This window comes from Cryptomeria japonica, chromosome 2 (genome assembly GCF_030272615.1).
Source record: "Cryptomeria japonica chromosome 2, Sugi_1.0, whole genome shotgun sequence".
Taxonomy (NCBI): domain Eukaryota; kingdom Viridiplantae; phylum Streptophyta; class Pinopsida; order Cupressales; family Cupressaceae; genus Cryptomeria; species Cryptomeria japonica.
This window is the reverse complement of record NC_081406.1, coordinates 246,191,903-246,210,516: the sequence shown is the minus strand read 5'-3', so window position 1 is coordinate 246,210,516 and position 18,614 is coordinate 246,191,903. Positions and strand designations below refer to the sequence as shown.

The 18,614-nt window shown below is 41.1% G+C and overlaps 1 protein-coding gene across 1 annotated transcript in view; it reads right to left on the bottom strand.

Annotated features, from left to right (window-relative positions):
• Positions 1-651: 651 nt before the first annotated feature.
• Positions 652-18,614, bottom strand: part of LOC131030754 (DNA repair protein RAD51 homolog) — a 30,728-nt gene continuing 12,765 nt past the window's right edge. Inside the window, exons 7-9 of the mRNA XM_057961663.2 lie at positions 1,266-1,395; positions 1,031-1,152; positions 652-900 (exon numbers count right to left, since the gene is read on the bottom strand). Coding sequence (XP_057817646.2) covers positions 777-900; positions 1,031-1,152; positions 1,266-1,395 — 376 coding nt within the window. The 3' untranslated portion in view covers positions 652-776. The remainder of the gene's footprint in view (positions 901-1,030; positions 1,153-1,265; positions 1,396-18,614) is intronic.

Below are 18,614 nucleotides of genomic sequence, written 5' to 3'. Positions count from 1 at the left end.
TGGCCCTTGTTTCCATTTTCTTTTGATGCCTCACTGCCAAGTTCTGCATTCACTTCGGAGCTAGAATATAATCCCCAGCAGAGATAACTCCTTTATTTTGCTCCATAAGAACTAGAATATAATTTCTAGTAGACATAACTCGTTAATTCTTGCTTTATCCTCCTTTGGTAATTAACTAGCTTTTGAACAAATTACTGCTAGTCTTTAACAAGTCAATATAATGCCAGATAAGAGTAACCATAAACATTTTGGATGCAGTTTCCTAGTTCAAATTCTCCTTTATAAAATTATAAATTCTATAAGTTGCTTGTGTGATTGAAATTTTACATAAAAAATAATGTCTTTTGGCTAGTAAGTCATCTAGCAAACTCCCATTGTAGGAGTTCAATGTCAGAATTTCATTGTTATGAAATGTTCAATATACTGCTAGTTACCATTGCATCCAATGCTTACATTTTCAGGAAATTGTATAGATGGTCAAAAATAAAATAAACAGCAGCATGTGCATCCTCAATCGAAATGCCAATTAAAATGTCTTATCCAAAAAAAATGTCTAAATTACATTAAAACTTACATCTCAGAGAAGCTGACTAGGAAGCCTTTGCCATCATCTAACTTTTGAGGCATCTTCACAATGAAAGAATACAGATAAAAATGGGATGATGTGTAGATTCAATAATTTCACAAAACAAATATGGTTAATGGACGTTGGAACATTACAAATTATACAGGCGAACAATTATTCCATCAGATTATGCAGAAACAAAGTCCCAACATTAGTCTTTGACATCAATTACACCTTCAGTAGAAATTTGAAATCGTGCTTCTGCTTCTGGTAAGCAAGGCGAACTGATCACTTTGCAAATGCGTTCCTCACCTCGTCCTTTACGAAAAGCAAGCCTATTATTGTGAAAAAAGGAATGTTTTTGTAAGCCATGTGATCAGATCTAGTCATAAAAAAATTATTTCTCTAAACTTTGGCCAAAAACCGATGCCCACCATTGAAGAACTTAGAAAACTCAATTCATACCTTGTAGTAGAAGCATGAGCTATGATATTCCCTCCAATTGGCTTAACTTGGGGACCAGCAAACATAGCAGACCCATCTACTTGAGCAACAACTTGATTTGTGACCACAACTGCCACGCCAAACTATACAAGAGAATCACACACCATTAAAATATAATAATAACAATAATAATAATAACACATTTCCAATGACTTTATGCTCCTTGCTATTCTTATTTAGGTCAACAGATGCCTACCTCATCTGCCATTTTCTGAAGACTTCTAAGGAACTTGGCAAGATGCATTTGTCTAGCTGACAATTCTCCTCTACCTACAAAATCTGTTCTATAAAGGGATGTAGCACTATCCACAACCATCAATGCAAACCTGTCAACATACAAATCACGTTGGAGTTAAAATAAGACAAAACCCATCAGTTGAAAGTATTACTTGAAACACATAAAAGGACAAGTTGCCCAAAAATTCATTAAATTCTTTTTAGGTAAAACTGAAACGCATAGGGTAGAAATCAACTTGAGAGTTGAGACCTTACAATGCCATTGATCGGTAAAAGAAAAGTAGAATACCTTACCATTCAAACAAAAGCCATATCGAACTTTTAACTGCTTTGACATTGATTTAGCTACTTCAACTGCCTCTAGAAATATTGTGAATGGATAGATACTTGAAATTGATCCTTTACCAAGAAAGGCTGCCAGTAGCCTCTTTCAAAGACCTAGAGCTAAATGGTAGTCCCTTTCAGAGGGCAAGGTTAAGAACTATCTTGAGACAGCCTTAATGATAACTATAAAAGACCAGGTTGTGGTAGTTTTCAGAGATGAAAGAAATCGGGTGCTTATTTTGTTTGTGTTAGACCAGTCTTTATTTGTACATTTCAAATAAAATAAGTTGTGTTTAGGATTATCAATTATCTGCACTTATTTAATTCTCTTACAAAGGGAACGTAATAGAAGTCATGTAACATTGTCTCCTCAAATGAATATTCCTGCAATTGGGGAATATGGAAGTTACATTAACAGTAACTCCTTTGGATACTTAGCACATTCCCCTTAACTTCTTTTACACATGTTCACCATAAAGATAGGAAGTCGGCACTTGTATAGAGTTACTAATCCCCAATTCTTCACTCTAAATACATAGTCGAATCGGTCACTTCTCTTAAAGCTAGACCTAAACTTCTTTCTACAGCCTTTTTAATGTTTTTTAAGTTCTCTCATTAAGCTTGTGAATTGTGAGACCACTGCAATTTTTTGCACCTTCAAATAAACATGGGAAGCTTTTGGATTGTAATAAACTTGATATGAATGGAGAAACAGGTAGTTAATTGGCTTCATTGTAATTCATGATTATATTTATTATATTTTTTAAAACAGGTCAAGTATGGACATTTTTATATGGGGGCTTCACATGGTGTGAATGTGAAATTTGATGAAGTCTATACATGGGTTTGAAACTCAACTTGTGGAATTTACTTGGGTAAGAGAAGCCCACTTCTCTTATGCTTCTCATAGAGATTTTTGATCCCTCTTGGCTCTCCCTATGCTTGAACCAATGAATTGGTCCATTTTTCAAAATCCTCACCTATTTTTATGTTTGTAATTATTGTGATTTTGACTTTCTTATTGTTCAACACATTCTTAAACAATCATATGGTAGGCAATTGAGTTCTCCCATTGGTATTATTTTCAAGATTTTCCTCGAGAATGGAACCCTCCTCTGTTTGCCTCACTGGGTAAACAGAAAGAGTACAGAAGTAATGCAGAAATGAACAATGCAAGTACAAGATGAATATGAGAATAAGCTTTCCATTAATGACTCAGAATGCACTCAATGTCCATAGTATTATCTGTCGTAAACATCGCCCTCTTCAATACCCGCAGGTAGTACAATATGTAACAGCCGAAGGGGTGCGACACAACCGTCGCAACTCCAACTACCTACCTGTCGGCTAACTAACAACTAACAAATAACATTACTACCAAAACATAAGATATACATATTTCCCGACAACATCATCCCCCCCAAAAAAGAAGTCGTCTCCGACGACTGACAACAAAATGGGAGACAATGCAACCCATACAAATTATACATCCAAGACAAAACTAAGGAGGGGGTTTGAGGAAGCGATCCTGAAGTAGAAGGTTGAGATGTCAGTGTCTAGGCCGCCAAGCGAGTGCGGAGCTCATAAACCTGTTGAGTACGTGCAGTCACATCACGCTCCGCCACCAACACTTTCTCCAAAGCCATCTTCACCATATGTGCGGCTTCCAGTAACTCCTCTTTCGTATCTGTTATCTCTGTCATACAGACCAATCGAGCCTGCAACAAGCTCCTCTCGGCAATGACTGCATCCAACTCCTACTGCACGAGGCTCCTCACACTCTGCTCCGTCGAAAGGCGAGTCTCCACCTCAGCCTTCTCTGCTCGAGCCATCTCAAGGTGTGCCAACAACTGTGCCCTCTCTGCTGCCCACAAGGCCTCCTGACTGGCCACATCCCTCTCCAACTCGATTCGAGCAGCGTCGCGGACCGCAAACTCATGTTGCGTACGCCTTAATGCATAGTAGGCGTCTCGATAGACCTGCTCAATCTCTTGGACGACTACCATCACCCGACTCTCCACAATGGGCTCACGCACAATCCAAGCCTGCAGCATCTCCTCCGTCTGAGTAATCGGCCATCCCAGGGACTCAAAGCATGTAGCAAAGGCTGTGGGGCAGCCCACCCGCATAAACTGTAGGACCCTCTCTAACTCCACCACGACCTGCTGTAATGCTCTCATCTGGGCCATGGCCACCACTTGCCTACCCCTCGTCACCATGTCAACTAAATAGGCCTTAATGTCCTCCCCGTCCTGCTCCGAAGGTTGTGACCGTGATGGAAGTGGCATCTGTGTAAGAGCGCCAAGGGGTAACTCAGAAGTCTCTGTCGGAACCGATACTGCCGCATCCTGCTTGTATGAAGGTACCTCCTCCGCCACTAGAGGTGTGATATCCCCCGACTCCTGGATGGCACAAACGATCTCTCCAACCTCATTCCAAACGGCTGGTACATGCGCCTCGCCAAATGAATCGTCCAAGTCTACTACCTCAACTGGAGTCTCTCGACAAGGTGAGAATACAGCAGCTCCCACGGGTGGTACCACTGTCATCTGAAATCGTTGAGTCAGCCAACTCTCCATAGCCACTACCGACGGGTCTGTACTAGGGATCCTCGGAACTCTCTACATATCTACGATCGGAGTGTGTGTCGCCAGGCTCCTCCAACAAGGAGGCAGAAACGGTCACCACTACCTCAGGTCCAACAACAACCAACCGCACCTGAGGCTCCGTATCAACCACCTCCCTCAATACCTGCTCCTCATCTACCACTACTCGATGCGGCGACCCATCTGTACATGACTCCACCATGTCTTCGATAAGTGCCTCCGTGGTCGGGGCCGGTCCCGAAGGTGGTGCTCGACCCTGCGGAGGTGATGCTACCTTCTGCTGGATGGGGCCACGTGCAACTGGCGTGCGGCTCTACCCAAATGCCAGAATAGAGGTGCCTCCCACTCCAGATGACATCACGGGTGTGCCCATCGGTAGCAAGGGTGGGGCAAAAAGGACCCTCTCCTCCGTCGCCTTGTTGCTATCATCCTCTTCATCCTCCGTTTCCGAATCCTCTGTACTACTGGAAGTCTCCCTCCCACTATCAGGTTCCCCTGAGGCCATATCTACCATCCGTTTCCGCTTTGCGAAAGAGTGCCCAATGTCAAGGTGTCTCCAATACATGATAGGAGGCTCACCTGCTGCCAACGGTCCCTACGGCCGTACCTCCAGCACTGCTTCCCGCATGGCCTCCAAGAACAGTCCTATGGCATAATGGGGCATATAAAACGTATGCTGCATCGTCAAGAACTCGCACATTCTCTCTGCTAGCAGCACAACCCAATCGTACACAATGTCGTTCATAAGCCCGTTCATGAGCATAATCTAAGGGAGGGCGATGTCTGACACCCTACCAGATCCCGTCAACCTGCTCTTAACGACATCCATTATGCATCGCCAGTGGCCCTCTGCAACAAAGGTCTTGCATATTCCTCGTCCCTTCGTGGCATGAGCCATGCTGTCCAGCTCCGCTGTCGTCAAGTTTCTGGATACTAATTTAATCCAATATTCTTTCTCCTCATGCTTCATCTTCTTAGCCTTCAACTCGATTTTCTTGCCCTGTCTGCCTGGGATGCCGAACACTCTGGTAAAGTCCACAGCTTTGAAGGATATGGCGACATCCCTCCCAAGACACTCAAAAGTACTCATCCGCGTGTGTCTGTCGAAGGTGTCCACCATGAACCGTAGGGCACCCTCATACTCTCGGATAGGAAACACGGGCATTCGGATAGCCCACTCCACTCCTGCCTTACGAAGGTTCTACTTCACCAAATCATCGTCGGATGTGTCCTGCCACCATTTCCGGCATTCAGACCCATTTAGTCCCTCGAAGGTGATATTCTAAGGAGTCAATGTATTTTTTCCACTTGCCGCAGGTTGTGGTGTTTTTTGCTTTTTCTTCTGACTTGCACTGGCATCCATTGTGCTGCCTGCAATACACACGCCTAACGACAAGACCCTGGTATTTTTATTCATCCGGCTGCTACTAGAGGAAGCCTTTAACTGCTTCTTCCAGCTTTGTTTCGCAGCCGACTCCATTAATTTCTTGTGTACCTGATTTCTAGTTATAGCCGTACGGTCGTGAAACACCTGCGTAACCACCTTAACTACCTCCTGGATGGCTGTGTATGCTTTGCGTGTGCCTGCCCTGTGCTTGCGTGGGCGTTGCGTTGTTGGGCAGAGTGCGTGTGTGGTGGGCTAGGTTGGGGCTGCATTTTTATGCGGGTTGTGCTTTAGCGTGGGGCTGCGTTTTTATGCGGGCTGCGTGTTTGTGCGGTGAGTTTATAACCCGCAGCGCCTTTATGCCTTGCGGCAGCGGTGGTATCCACCGTACGGTGGTCCCATCGTCGATGTTGCCACCGCATGGTGGCTCCACCGTCGGTGGTCCCGAACCACCATGTTTTTTTTTGTTTTTGTTTTTTTTTTGTGTTGTGCGGATCGTACGAATTTTTTATTTTTTTCAAAATACTTTTCAAACACCCTAATATGAGGGTTCAAGTTCCCTCCGTTCATGGTAAACCTTCAATTTGGGCCCATTCACGGCTTCGGTCACTTCGCGGCCGTCCAGTGTCCACAGCCGAACCGATCCATTTGCTACGACTTCGCGAACTTTGTAAGGTCCTAGCCACCTCACTTTAAATTTTCCAGGTTTCATTTCATTTTGCCCATTATATTTCAACACGAGTTGTCCTGGGGTGAACTTCATTCGCTTTAGATGCTTATTGTGCCACAACTTCCTCCTCTGCTGCTTTGTCTCGATTGCCCACAGAGCCATCATCCGCTTCTCATCAAGTTTATTCAGAGCATAAAGTCGCTCTCCATATCGCCGAGTCTATTTTCTATTGCAATACGAAGACTCTGTACCATGAATTCGGCGGGCACCACTGCTTCCTGCCCATACATAAGTTGGAAGGGCGTTTGTCCCGTAGTCACTTTGTACGTCGTGCGGTAAGCCCACAACACTGAGGGTAACTTCTCTTCCCAATCTTTCCCTTCGACCCCACACGACTTATAAATGACTCCTACAAGGATCTTGTTCGTGGCCTCCGCCTGCTCGTTGGCTCGAGGGTAGTAAGGATTCGACAGTGAATGGAAGATCTTAAATTCTGTCGCGAGCAACTTAATAACATGGTTGACAAAATGGCCACCTCGATCACTCGTCAGCTACATGAGGATACCATAACGAGTAATGATTTGCTCATAAATAAATTTGGCTGTACTCACCGCCGAGTTATCGGGTAGGGCTCGTGCTTCCACCCACTTAGTCAAATATTCTGTGGCTACCACGATGTATCTGCATCGCCTAGCACGGCTGACTTTGAGTGGTTCGACAAAGTCCAACACCCATCGTTCAAATAATTCATGCGCGTGCGAGGGGTTGAGTGGCATATAGTCCCGCTTCAATGGTTTCCCAGCCCTTTGGCACGTGTCGCAACCAACAACCCATTCTCGGGCATCATTATATAGCGTGGGCCACCACAGGCCCGCGAGTAGCACCTTCTGTGCAGTAGTGTCCGGTCCCATGTGTCCCCCCGTCGGCCCTTCGTGCGCATCTCGAAGAACTCATGGCACCTCCTCCTCCATCACACATCTTCTGAGTATTTGATCAGGTCCCATCTTATATAACAGTCCATTGATCAGTTGGAATGTTCGACTTCGTAAAACTAGTTTCCTTCGTTCTCCTGGTAGCATCCCTGGCGGAAAGACTGAAGTAGAAAGATACTCCCCAACGGCCGTGTACCATGGTGGCAATGCAGCAATTTGGAATAAGTGGGCATCTAGAAAATCATCATTCACCCCTTCCGCTGGTTCTTCTGACTTTATGCGTGATAATTGGTTCACTATCACATGGCTTTTCCCAAGCCGCACGATAATGGTGAACATAAACTCTTGCAGCAAGAGTAGCCATCGACTAATCCTTCCCTGAATCATCAGCTTGTTGAACAAGTACATGAGGGCTTGATGGTCTACGTAGAATGTGAACGGTGTCGCCAACAGATAGTGTCTGAATTTTTGCACCGCATAGTACTTTAAAGAGCTAACACAATTAAAACAACATGGAACCGTAGAAGATTATGCCATTGAATTCCAAAAACTTTCAGTCATGGTACCGGTGGCTTCTCAAATTAGACTCACATACCTATATATAGAAGGGTTAAAGGAGTCTATTCGAGGTTTGGTAAGAGCTCTGAATCGTACGACACTTGATGATGCCATTCAAAAAGCATTAAGGTTGGAAATCACTTCATCAAAAGACAAACCCTACTCAAAGAATCTAACATGAAACACACATACTAAACCCCCCTTTAAGAAAAATTGGTATCAAAGGGGATTTTTGCCTAGAGATGACCACAAAGATCTTCGAAGGAAAATATTATGTTTCAAGTGCAAAGAGAAACAGGAGCATGGTCATGTTTGTGCTTTAAAAAGAGCTTTAAAGGAAAAAATTATGTTAGAAGTGCAAGGGGAAATGGGAACCAAGACATAAATGTGGAAAAGGAAGCCAAGCACGTAATATAGAAGCATGGTCAAACGAAGAAGCATGGAAAAAAGAGGAAGAAAGCCCAAACAAAAGAAGACAATGCAACGAAGAAGAGCATGGAACAATAGCTGCCATCTCAAAGGCATCCAAACACCACCCCTTTTGAATTAGAAGTATTTTAAAAGGACAAAAGGTAATTGCCCTTGTGCATAGTGGGCATCTCATTATTTTATGGACGAAAATCTGGTTGCAAAAAGGAAATTAGAAACAAAAGACTTTAAGGGATTCAAGATAGCCATAGTTGATAGATCCACTTCCCCATGTACTAATAAAATTCCACAACTAGACATCACCTTGGGGAAGCATCCAATCAAAGAAGATTTCTATGCGGTCATTTGAGGAATACTGATGGATTCTTGGGCACCCCATAAATACACTCTTTTGGGCATTTATACCTAGACCTTCCAAAATTGGAGCTTTGTTTTAAACATAATAGGCAATAAATCCTATGAGGGCTATCTGATGGATCACCAACAGTAGTTTCATCCAAGAGGATGGAAAGAATCTTTAGACATGGACAAGGAGAATGGGCTGCCCAGTGCATGATTCTTGACAAATCCTCTTGCCAAGGAAAAACTATACACATTGACATCCAACCAATCTTAAAAAAACACAAGAAGGTATTTGAAAGCATTCCTCTAAGGCTTCCTCGAAAGAGAGGCCTTGAACACACAATTGAAATTGAGTAAGGTTAAAAAACTTGTTATTGCCATACCCTACCATCATCCACAAAGATGCAAAGAAGAAATTGAAAAAGCCATAAAAGAGTTGTTGGAAATGGGACATATCCAACCTAGCTCTAGTCTTTTTGCCTCCTCTATAGTACTAGTAAAAAAGGATGGCACGCTGAGAATGTGCATTGACTATAGGGCACTTAATAAAAAGACCATCAAAAACTAATACCCCATCCCTAGGGTCAATGAACTAGTCAACGAACTTCATTGAGCAATATATTTCTCGAAATTTGACCAGCATTTAAGGTATCATCAAATAAGGGTAAGAAAGGAAGATGTCATCAAAACAACTTTTGGATGCCACTTTGGACACTTCGAATTTCTCATCTTACCTTTTGGCCTAACAAATGCCCCTACCACCTTCCAATCATGTATGTGTTGTTGTGTAGCTAGGTCTGATCCCTTCTAGCGCCAACCTAGTGCACAAAATGCCAAGTGGCCTGTCGGTCTTGGCATTTGGATATCTCAATTGTATGAGTCTGATTTGGGGCAGGCCCTATTTGGGCGAACCACTTGTGTGTAACTTGTGATTAAGTTAAATGTAACTTGCAACTAAGGGAGACTCATATGTAACTTGCAACTAAGGGAGACTCATATGTAACTTGTAATATATAGGTCTGACCCGCCCAAAGTATATGGCCGACTTGAGGTCTATTAGGAGGTATTGATTCATATATATGCAAGGTCATGATTGCATCAATAGATATGAATTCAATAACACGAAGGACATGTAGTGTGCTCGGGGTGACGATAAGAGCTTACCGTATATGGTTGGGAAGGCAACAGATCTGACATTTGCCTGTGGTTAACAAGCACTACCATAAATTCAACACTATGAACCACATTTTTGAAAAATTAAGGAAATTTCTCTTAGTCTTCTCTGATGATATTCTAATCTATAGCAAAACTTAGGAGAAACACTTAAAACACAAAGACGAAGTGCTTGAAATACTCGAACAACAATCCCTATTTGCGAAACTATCCAAGTGTGAAATTGGATTGGAGAAGATTCTATATCTATGACACAAGATCAGTGCTCAGGGTGTTAGCGTTGATGAGGAAAATATTGAAGCCATAAGGAGTTGGCCAAAATCAAGGACCTTAACACACCTAAGGGGATTTTTGGGACTTTGCAGCTACTACCAAAGATTCGTCAAGAGTTTTTCAATGTTGACAGCCCCATTGACCGACTTAACCAAGAAGGGTCATTCTCTTGGAATGATAAGGCACAAGCTTTTGAGAAACTTAAGTAACAAGCTCCTATCCCTTTCTAGCAATCCCATGTTTTTCACTACCATTTGAGTTAGAATGTGATAATTCTAGCGAAGGCATTGGAGCTGTATTAATGCAAAACAAACATCCTATAGCCTTTGAATGTAGAAAACTAAAGGAAACCAAAAGAAGCTATTCCATATATGACACAGAGATGCTAGCAATTATGCATGCCTTACCTAAATTTAAGAAATACTTAGTCTGTGGGAGATTCATTGTAAAAACCAATCATAATAGCCTAAGATTCTTCCTAAGCCAAAAGGATCTAAATGATAAACAACAGAAATGGGTCTATGATTTTGATATCCAATACATTAAGGGGAAAAACAATGTGGTAGAATATACCCTTTCACAAAGACCCCATCTATGCTCCATAACAAGCATCTCCATTGACTAGAAGAATTCCATTATTGTCGAGTACGCCAAAGATCCACGAGCCAGTGACATCCTAGAAGGGAATATACAAAATGAAGAATATAAGAACAGAACTCATCCTATACAAAAATAAGATATACCTTGTACCAAGCTCAAAGATGAAGGAGAAGATCATTAGAGAATACCATGACAATCCTTTAGCAAGACACCAAGGGTACTACAAAACTTATAAACAAGTGAGAGAGAGATACATATAGAAAGGTCTCAAGAAAGATGTCCTAAAACATGTTCTAGAATGCATAACTTGCCAAAGCAACAAAGAAAAACAAACCCATCGAACAGGCCTCCTACAACCACTACCCATTCCTAATCAAAAATGGGAATGTTTCTATGGACTTCATAACCGAACTTCCAAAAGAACGAGGAAAAGATTACATATACGTAGTGGTGGATTGCCTACCAAATATGCACATTTGATGGAATATCTACCGATTATAGGGCTCCCGAAGTAGTCAATATCTTCTTCACGAATACTTTCAAATTACATGGCCTCCCTAGAAACATTGTCGGTGATAAAGACAGCTGAATCTTTAGCTTGTTTTGGCAAGAACTCTTCCGACTAGTTGGGACAAAACTCACACCAAGCACAAGCTATCATCCCCAAACTGATGGACAAACAAAGATTGTAAACAAATGGATGGAAGAATACCTAAGGAACTATGTAACAAAACAACAAAATGCATGGATCAAGTGGTTACACTTTAGAGAATATTGTTATCATACCACCCATCATATGTCAATAGGAATGAGCCCCTTCAAGGCCTTGTATGGATACAAGGAAACCTCATTTGGAAGCTTGATCCTCTACAAAACTCGTGCACCAGGGGCTAAGGACTTTGTGCAACAAAACATGGATACTATGAATACACTCAAGGATAATCTACACCACGCACAAAACCAAAAAAAACTTATGCCAACCGAAACAAAACCTAAAGGACATTTGAAGTTGGAAATTTAGTTTTCCTACGATTACAATCATACAAGCAGTCATCAATCAAGGTCCATGGAGCTGAGAAACTTAAACCCCAATTCTATGGACAACACAAAATTTTGAGAAGGATAGGGGAGGTTGCCTACAAATTGGAACTACCAGCAAATAGCAAGATCCAAAATATCTTTCATGTATCCCGATTCAAAAAGGTGCTAAGACAACATACTACTCCATGTTTGACATTACCTCTGCTCAATGATGAAGGCAAGTTAATTATGGAACCTGAAACTGTTCTTGATGTGCAAGAGAAGGGGTTGAGGAACAAATCAATTCCCAAGTACTTGGTTAAGTGGGAGGGCCTACCTACAAAAGACACCACTTGCAAAGGAATTGAGATCTTCAATCATCCAAACTTGAAATTGCTTGAGAACAAGAAATCTCAGGAAGGGCGGACTGTCATGCCCCCACCATGAAAGAAGGTGTCAATGCTCAGCAGATCATCTTATTTATAAGACTTCACAATTTTCTGTGGGAGTCAATAGATTAAACCACTAATTATCTTCATAAGCAAAGATGAGAAGGTAGATCAATGCATAAAAATATACAACGATCCTTATATAAGTTAACATAGCAGCAGGTAAAAGGATATTATTCTCCCACAAACAATCACATGTGGGTTAGGAAGAAGATGCATTTGGGATGAGCCAATATGGGTTCCCCCATCTAAGTAGCCCACTCCAAGATGGATGGAATAAGAGGTCGTGCCACTTGTGGGCCAAGAGGTTGAGTTGTCTTAGTAGGATGCTCCACGCTCTTGGGCTTAGTTGTGGCGAATGGTTCCGAGTGCCCTTTGTATGTCCTCACCTATTCCCCCGATGGTTGATTGTTGGTAGTGAAAGAAGCAATCGTGCATGGGTTAAGGATACATGTTTGAGGAAACCAATATGGGTTCCCCTTCAAGTAGCCCACCTCAAGCTTGGATGGACCAAGGGTCCTGCCACTTGTGGGCCAAGGGGTTGAGTTGCCTTAGTGGAATGCCCCGTACCCCTAGGCTTAGATGCGGCAAATGGTTCCAAGCTCTCAATCATGCTTTCTCTCTAATCCTTTCTATGGTTGATTCTTGGAGCTATATCCCAATGCATGATCTATTCAACTTAATATACTTATTCAATTTGATTATAAATACTACTTAATACAGTTGCTTATATATTATATTTCTTAATGATCCCTAACCCTCACGGAAGTAAATGAGATTACAAATTACATTTTTATATGCTGACCAACATGATTGCAGGACCTAAACCAGGGTTTATCTTGTTAAAGACATTTTAATTGATATAGTTACAATTCTAACACTATTACATCTTTTGTTTTAATTGAACTTGTGATTTCAGGGCAAGATAGAGGATCATCCCAAAAAAGGGGTCATTACAGTTACAGGTTCAGATTTGGACTAGCTACAGCAAACTATCTTCATATTTCTGAGCATCATTAAGGACAGCAACAGAAAGGACAAGTTTATCAGACCTAGCACTGGCTTATTGGGAGTTTAACAAGGTCAGCTAGGGTTTGAAGATAATTTATGAGGTATTTGTATCTAAATCTGCAAATTTTAATCATCTTTATCTCAGGAAAATAAGAGAAAATCAATGTAATCCATTTCTGAAACTTCTGGGGCAAAATTAAAAGGATTTTTAGAACTTTTTCTATGTTCAGTAATAATCAGAAATTCATTTCTATTAGCAGAAAAATCAGATCAGTAATCTGATTATAAATCTTAGTTTGCTGTACGATTTCTTATATGCAAATAAAGTTTCAAAATTTTCTGTGCCCTAGTTATGGAATTGTTATTTTTCTATTATCCCTATTTGGGGATATTACATTGCATCTCATTGACTACATCACTCTTATGTACAAGGAGAGTCCAGCAACCTAACGGGATGTAAAGCTAGAGGACCCAACATAGGTTGATGAAGATGTAGCGTAGGTAGAGTTGATTGGTATTGCTTTGAAGCAGCTAGAGGAGTCAAAGTTTCATATATTTTTCCTTGAATATTTTTTTTATAATTATATTTTAAAGTACTATATCTATTTGTGTCATCATCCCCAAAGCTAGGCCCTTGGATCCCCATCCCAAAGACTTGTCCTCACTATCCCCTCATTTACACAAAATATAGTTTAAAAATGTATCAAAATTTGGTGGGGGTCTAGGGGCAACACAAGTTCAATTAAAGGCCTGCAAGACCACAAAAACATTTGTAGCACGCGTCATTTTTATAAATTTTTAAAAGGCAAAAAACTACATATTTTGAGTGTAAATATTGCATTTTTCAATGTTTTTCCTACATATCTATTCATCACAAGTTTTTCACACAAACTTGTCGAGTACTCAACCATAAACTTGCAAATATTAGTGGACAACTCGTTTGACAAACTGAAGGAGTAAACAGCAAAACAAATCGAGGCATGAATTAGTGGCAATCGGTGAGTGCTCAACAAGTTGCTGAGTAGTCAAACTATATTTTATAGTGACAAAAATTATGTGGACTATAATGGAACGCCATGCAAATACATACAATAGGTTTTTATTTATTTTAGGAGTAGGGGTGAGGGCATGGCAATCTCCATTTGGAGGACTCGATGGGCCATAAACCCTTTGAAGGGATTTGGCCCTCCTATGGGTGGGTACACCCTTGCCCTTACAAGTCCACTTCGCATTGGTGTCTTGCTCTACCGAATGATGAGAGCTCTAGACCGTCACCATTCATTTGATTCATCTTACTAAAGAAAACTAACATGTATGTTATTACCATATATAATATAAAATGGTCTATTATGAATAATAATGTGACCTATATCAGCCCAATAATGGCAAAGTTGCATGGACACGGATACGGATACAAATACGGATATGGTATCGGATACGGAAACGGCCATTTTTTAAGACCCCCAATATGGATACGGCTGGATACGTCATTCATAAAAAACACATACACATATTTAACACAATTTTCTAAGTTATTCGAGGAGATTCCCATTACTTCAAAAGCAATATAGACACATAATTGCTACATAAATAATGATAAGTTGATTTAACATTTTACAATATGCAAAAATAGTAGAGTTGCATTGGAAGATAACCCAAAAAATGGGCCACTGAAATAGAAAAACATTTGATTTGTCTTTCTCATTTGGTGTAGGTTTTGGTTATACCAGTTTTCTTTTTTAAATGCATGAATGAAGTTTTTTAAAATTAAATTTAGGAAGATTTACGTCAAATTTTAAACAAATCAAATCACATGGGATCTAGCATGGTTGGAAATCAAGGTTTTTTGGGCACGTATGGGTACAGTATTCGATGTGTATCCGAGCTGTATCGGATACGTATCTGTTTTGGATATGGGAACGGATATGGGAATACGCGTGCCCAAGAAGGGACAAAGGAGTTTCCGACCACTCTGATTAATGGGCTTTCTCGGGTGGATCTAGAAAAGAAGTTGGAAGAAGGGGATATAAGGGTAGGAGTGGTATGGCAAAAGCCAAAGAATGGTTGGGTGAAAGTGAACTTTGACGGGGCATCAAAGGGTAAACTGGGGCCTTCGGGGGCCGGATTTATTTCTCAAGATTGGAATGGGGACATCCTGGCCATTGGGGCTAGGATATTGGTGAGTGGTACAAATAATGAAGGAGAGGTGCAGGTAGCGTTGTGGGGGGTGAGGATGGCGCAGCAGCTATACATTTCGTGTTTACATCTGGAGGGTGATTCACAAATAATTGTAAATGCAATTATGAAAGGCGAGGCGGCTTCATGGAAAATCAATAAATATATTCAATTAATTTAAAAGGAATTGGAGACCTTTAATTCTTTTCAAATCTCTCACGTATTGAGAGAAGGCAATGAGTTGGTCGATGTACTTTCCAAATCAGCCACATCATTGCATGAGGTGGGCGAGGAAGGTGTGTGGGAGGATTTCCAAGGTGTGGAGTTCGCCAATGGGTGAGTTGTACGCCGCCGAGTGAGTAACATTTAATAATTATTAATTTTGGATATGACTAAGGGTGAGGTGGTGCATTTTAAATATAAGGATGGGCGACCTTTTTGCATTTCCCAAGTAGAGGTGTGCAGAGGAAGCATTTGAGATTGCAACAGGGGGGTAATTGGGAGAGTAACAACTAGCGAGCATGTAGGCAAATTTTTCGCTCCATTCCATTAAACAAGAACTCGCCTTTTTTGGAAAGATCTCGAAGAAAAGGCTTTGGGGCATATTCAAGTTTGATGATCCCACCTTTCTGTAGATTATGAAGTCTTGCTTGGTGAGGAGTATCTGCAATCAGAGTTTCGCCACAAAAGTAATGCTGACATTATCTCCATGGTAGTTGCATGGGGGTTGGTTTTTCGTTCGAAGGAGGAGGTGGTGTGGGTGGCACCAGCGTTTGTTCCTGATCATTCACTGTGTGGGATGACCTCTATCATGGCGAGGGTGGAGGTGGGTGAAGAATTGTGGAGGCAATTTGGAGAAGGAATACTACAGGATGATGTCGACGCGGAGTTCAAGCCCTTTATCCTCTGGAATGACGGAGCTGACCGTGAGGCTCGAACGGAGGAGCTGCGTGTAGGGTGGGAGGTTGTTGAGAGGTATTCACACATCACCCCATTGCAAATGGGGACCCCCACTTTTTTCTTGTTTTCTTAGTTGTGTTAGAGTCCTTAGCTATCTACTTCATCTCCAAGTTTTCCAAAAGTTTTAACTTCATGACTTGGCAGTTTGGAGCGAACTTCATAAGTTCACAAATTGGAGCGAACTTCATGACTTGGAAGATTGGAGCGAACTTCATGACTTTAGGATTTGGAGTGAACTTCATGACTTGGAAGATTGGAGCAAACTTCATGACTTAAGGATTTGGAGTGAACTTCATGAGTTGAACATTTGGAGTGAACTTCAGGAATTGAGGATTTGGAGCAAACTTCAGGAGTTAAGGATTTGGAGAGAACTTCAGGAGTTGAGGATTTGAAGCGAACTTCATGAGTTGACAATTTGGAGCGAACTTCATGACTTAAGGATTTGGAGCGAACTTCATGACTTGGAAGATTGGAGCGAACTTCATGACTTCAGGATTTGGAGTGAACTTCAGGAGTTGAGGACTTGGAGCGAACTTCAGGAGTTGAGAATCTGGAGCGAACTTCATGAGTTGACAATTGGAGCGAACTTCATGAGTTGACATTTGGAGCAAACTTCTTCACGTTGAAAGTGGAAGAGTGAGGGAAATTTGAGAGCACTTACTTCGTGTTCAAACGTTCAAGGGCAAACTTCATGAGTTAGAAGATTGGAGTGAATTTCATGAATGAGCACACATGAGTGAATTTTAACTTCATGAACTGAGAATTCGGAGCAAACTTCATGAGTTGAACATTTGGAGCGAATTTCATACAAGTGAACTTCATGAGTTGAGAAAGATAAGTGAACTTAATAAGCAAGGTGAGAGAAACAAACTTCATGTGCACGCCATTTAGAGTGATCTTCATGCTCAAGTCCACATGAGCAAATATCAACTTCATGAATCAAGCTACATGAGCAAATTTATCTTCTTGTTGAAGATGACCAAACTTCATGTAAAGAACTAAAAGAAGCGAATTCCAACTTCATGATTTGACCTACATAAGCAAATTCCAACTTTATGCAGCCGAGTTTTTGCCAAAGACTCGGCAAGTTTTTGTGAAAACTCGCCAAGCTAAAAAACTTGCAAGTTTTTCAAGACTCGGTGAGTACTCTGCAAGTTTGGCATCTATGCATATACATATATAGGTGTGTATGTGTATAAAATGAGAGTTTTGTTCGAGGCCTTCTAGTTTTGGACGTATTTTACAGGTCAGCTTTGGTGGTTTGATTAGAAGCCACTCAGGCCACTTGGGAGTTGAGACAAACAACGTTCCAAAAATGTATGCATTGATAATGAAATTTCACAAATGCATCAAACAAAGACAAAGAGCAATGGATATAGAAGATAAGTCTATGGTGGTCTATAGAGCTATCATCAACAAAAGTTCTACCGATTGGAAAATTGCTAAATTGATCGATATAGCTTGGTATTCTTTGGATAAAATGGAGTTCACAATCAAACATGTGTATCGTGAAGCTAATGCAACGATTGACCTTCTAGCAAAAATGGGTAGGATGACAAAAGATAAGTTTAGATTTTGACTTGATAAAATGGGATGGGCTAAAGGATATTTTGGAGAAAGAGGTAGGTTTTGGATTCTCCCAGGTGCATGATAGAATGTCTAATTTTTCCATATGGATTGATGTCCTTGGTTTGCTTGTTTTCTTCGCCTTAGGCAATGAGGCAACTCTTTGAGATTAGAGAGGGTGAATGGTGGCTTCACTGAAGTCGTTAGCATGGGCATTGGTGATTCAGTTGTCTGAACTTTCGACTAGTTGGATTCAAAGGTAGATTTTGTTGAGCTAGCGTGATCCTTATTGTATTTCGGTTCGAGATTGTCATGGGCATTAAGAAGCTATTTAACTGATGGGGCTACTTTGTGAATGTAATGTCCCCCTTTTCCAATGCCCTAGTTTTTTGCCCTAAAATTACAATTCCAAGTAAAACAACAAATGGAATAGAGTTAGTGATATCATTTACTATTTATGGAATAAAATAGATCCTAGTTGAGACTCGACAATTACGTTAGGTAATCATTGAAGCATACCCCATAAAATATCCCTTTCCTACTAGTAACATTATCTCAATCAAAAGCATAGATCTTTTGTGCTAGGGTTGAGAACATTAACTCAATCATATGATATAACTAGTTTCATTAATGGAGTTCCTTGGAAAATCATATAAGATGCATCGAGTTTATTCCTTTCCATCAAGCCCGAGAGCATGGAATGACACTCACCATTCGGCCTCCTAGGCCAACACCAGGTGGCTCTACTTGAATGGAACTTAGCTACTACTTGCATCCCTCATATGTATTCCAATAATACTTTCCCTAACAACCTATCCTCATTATGGAGCCCCTTA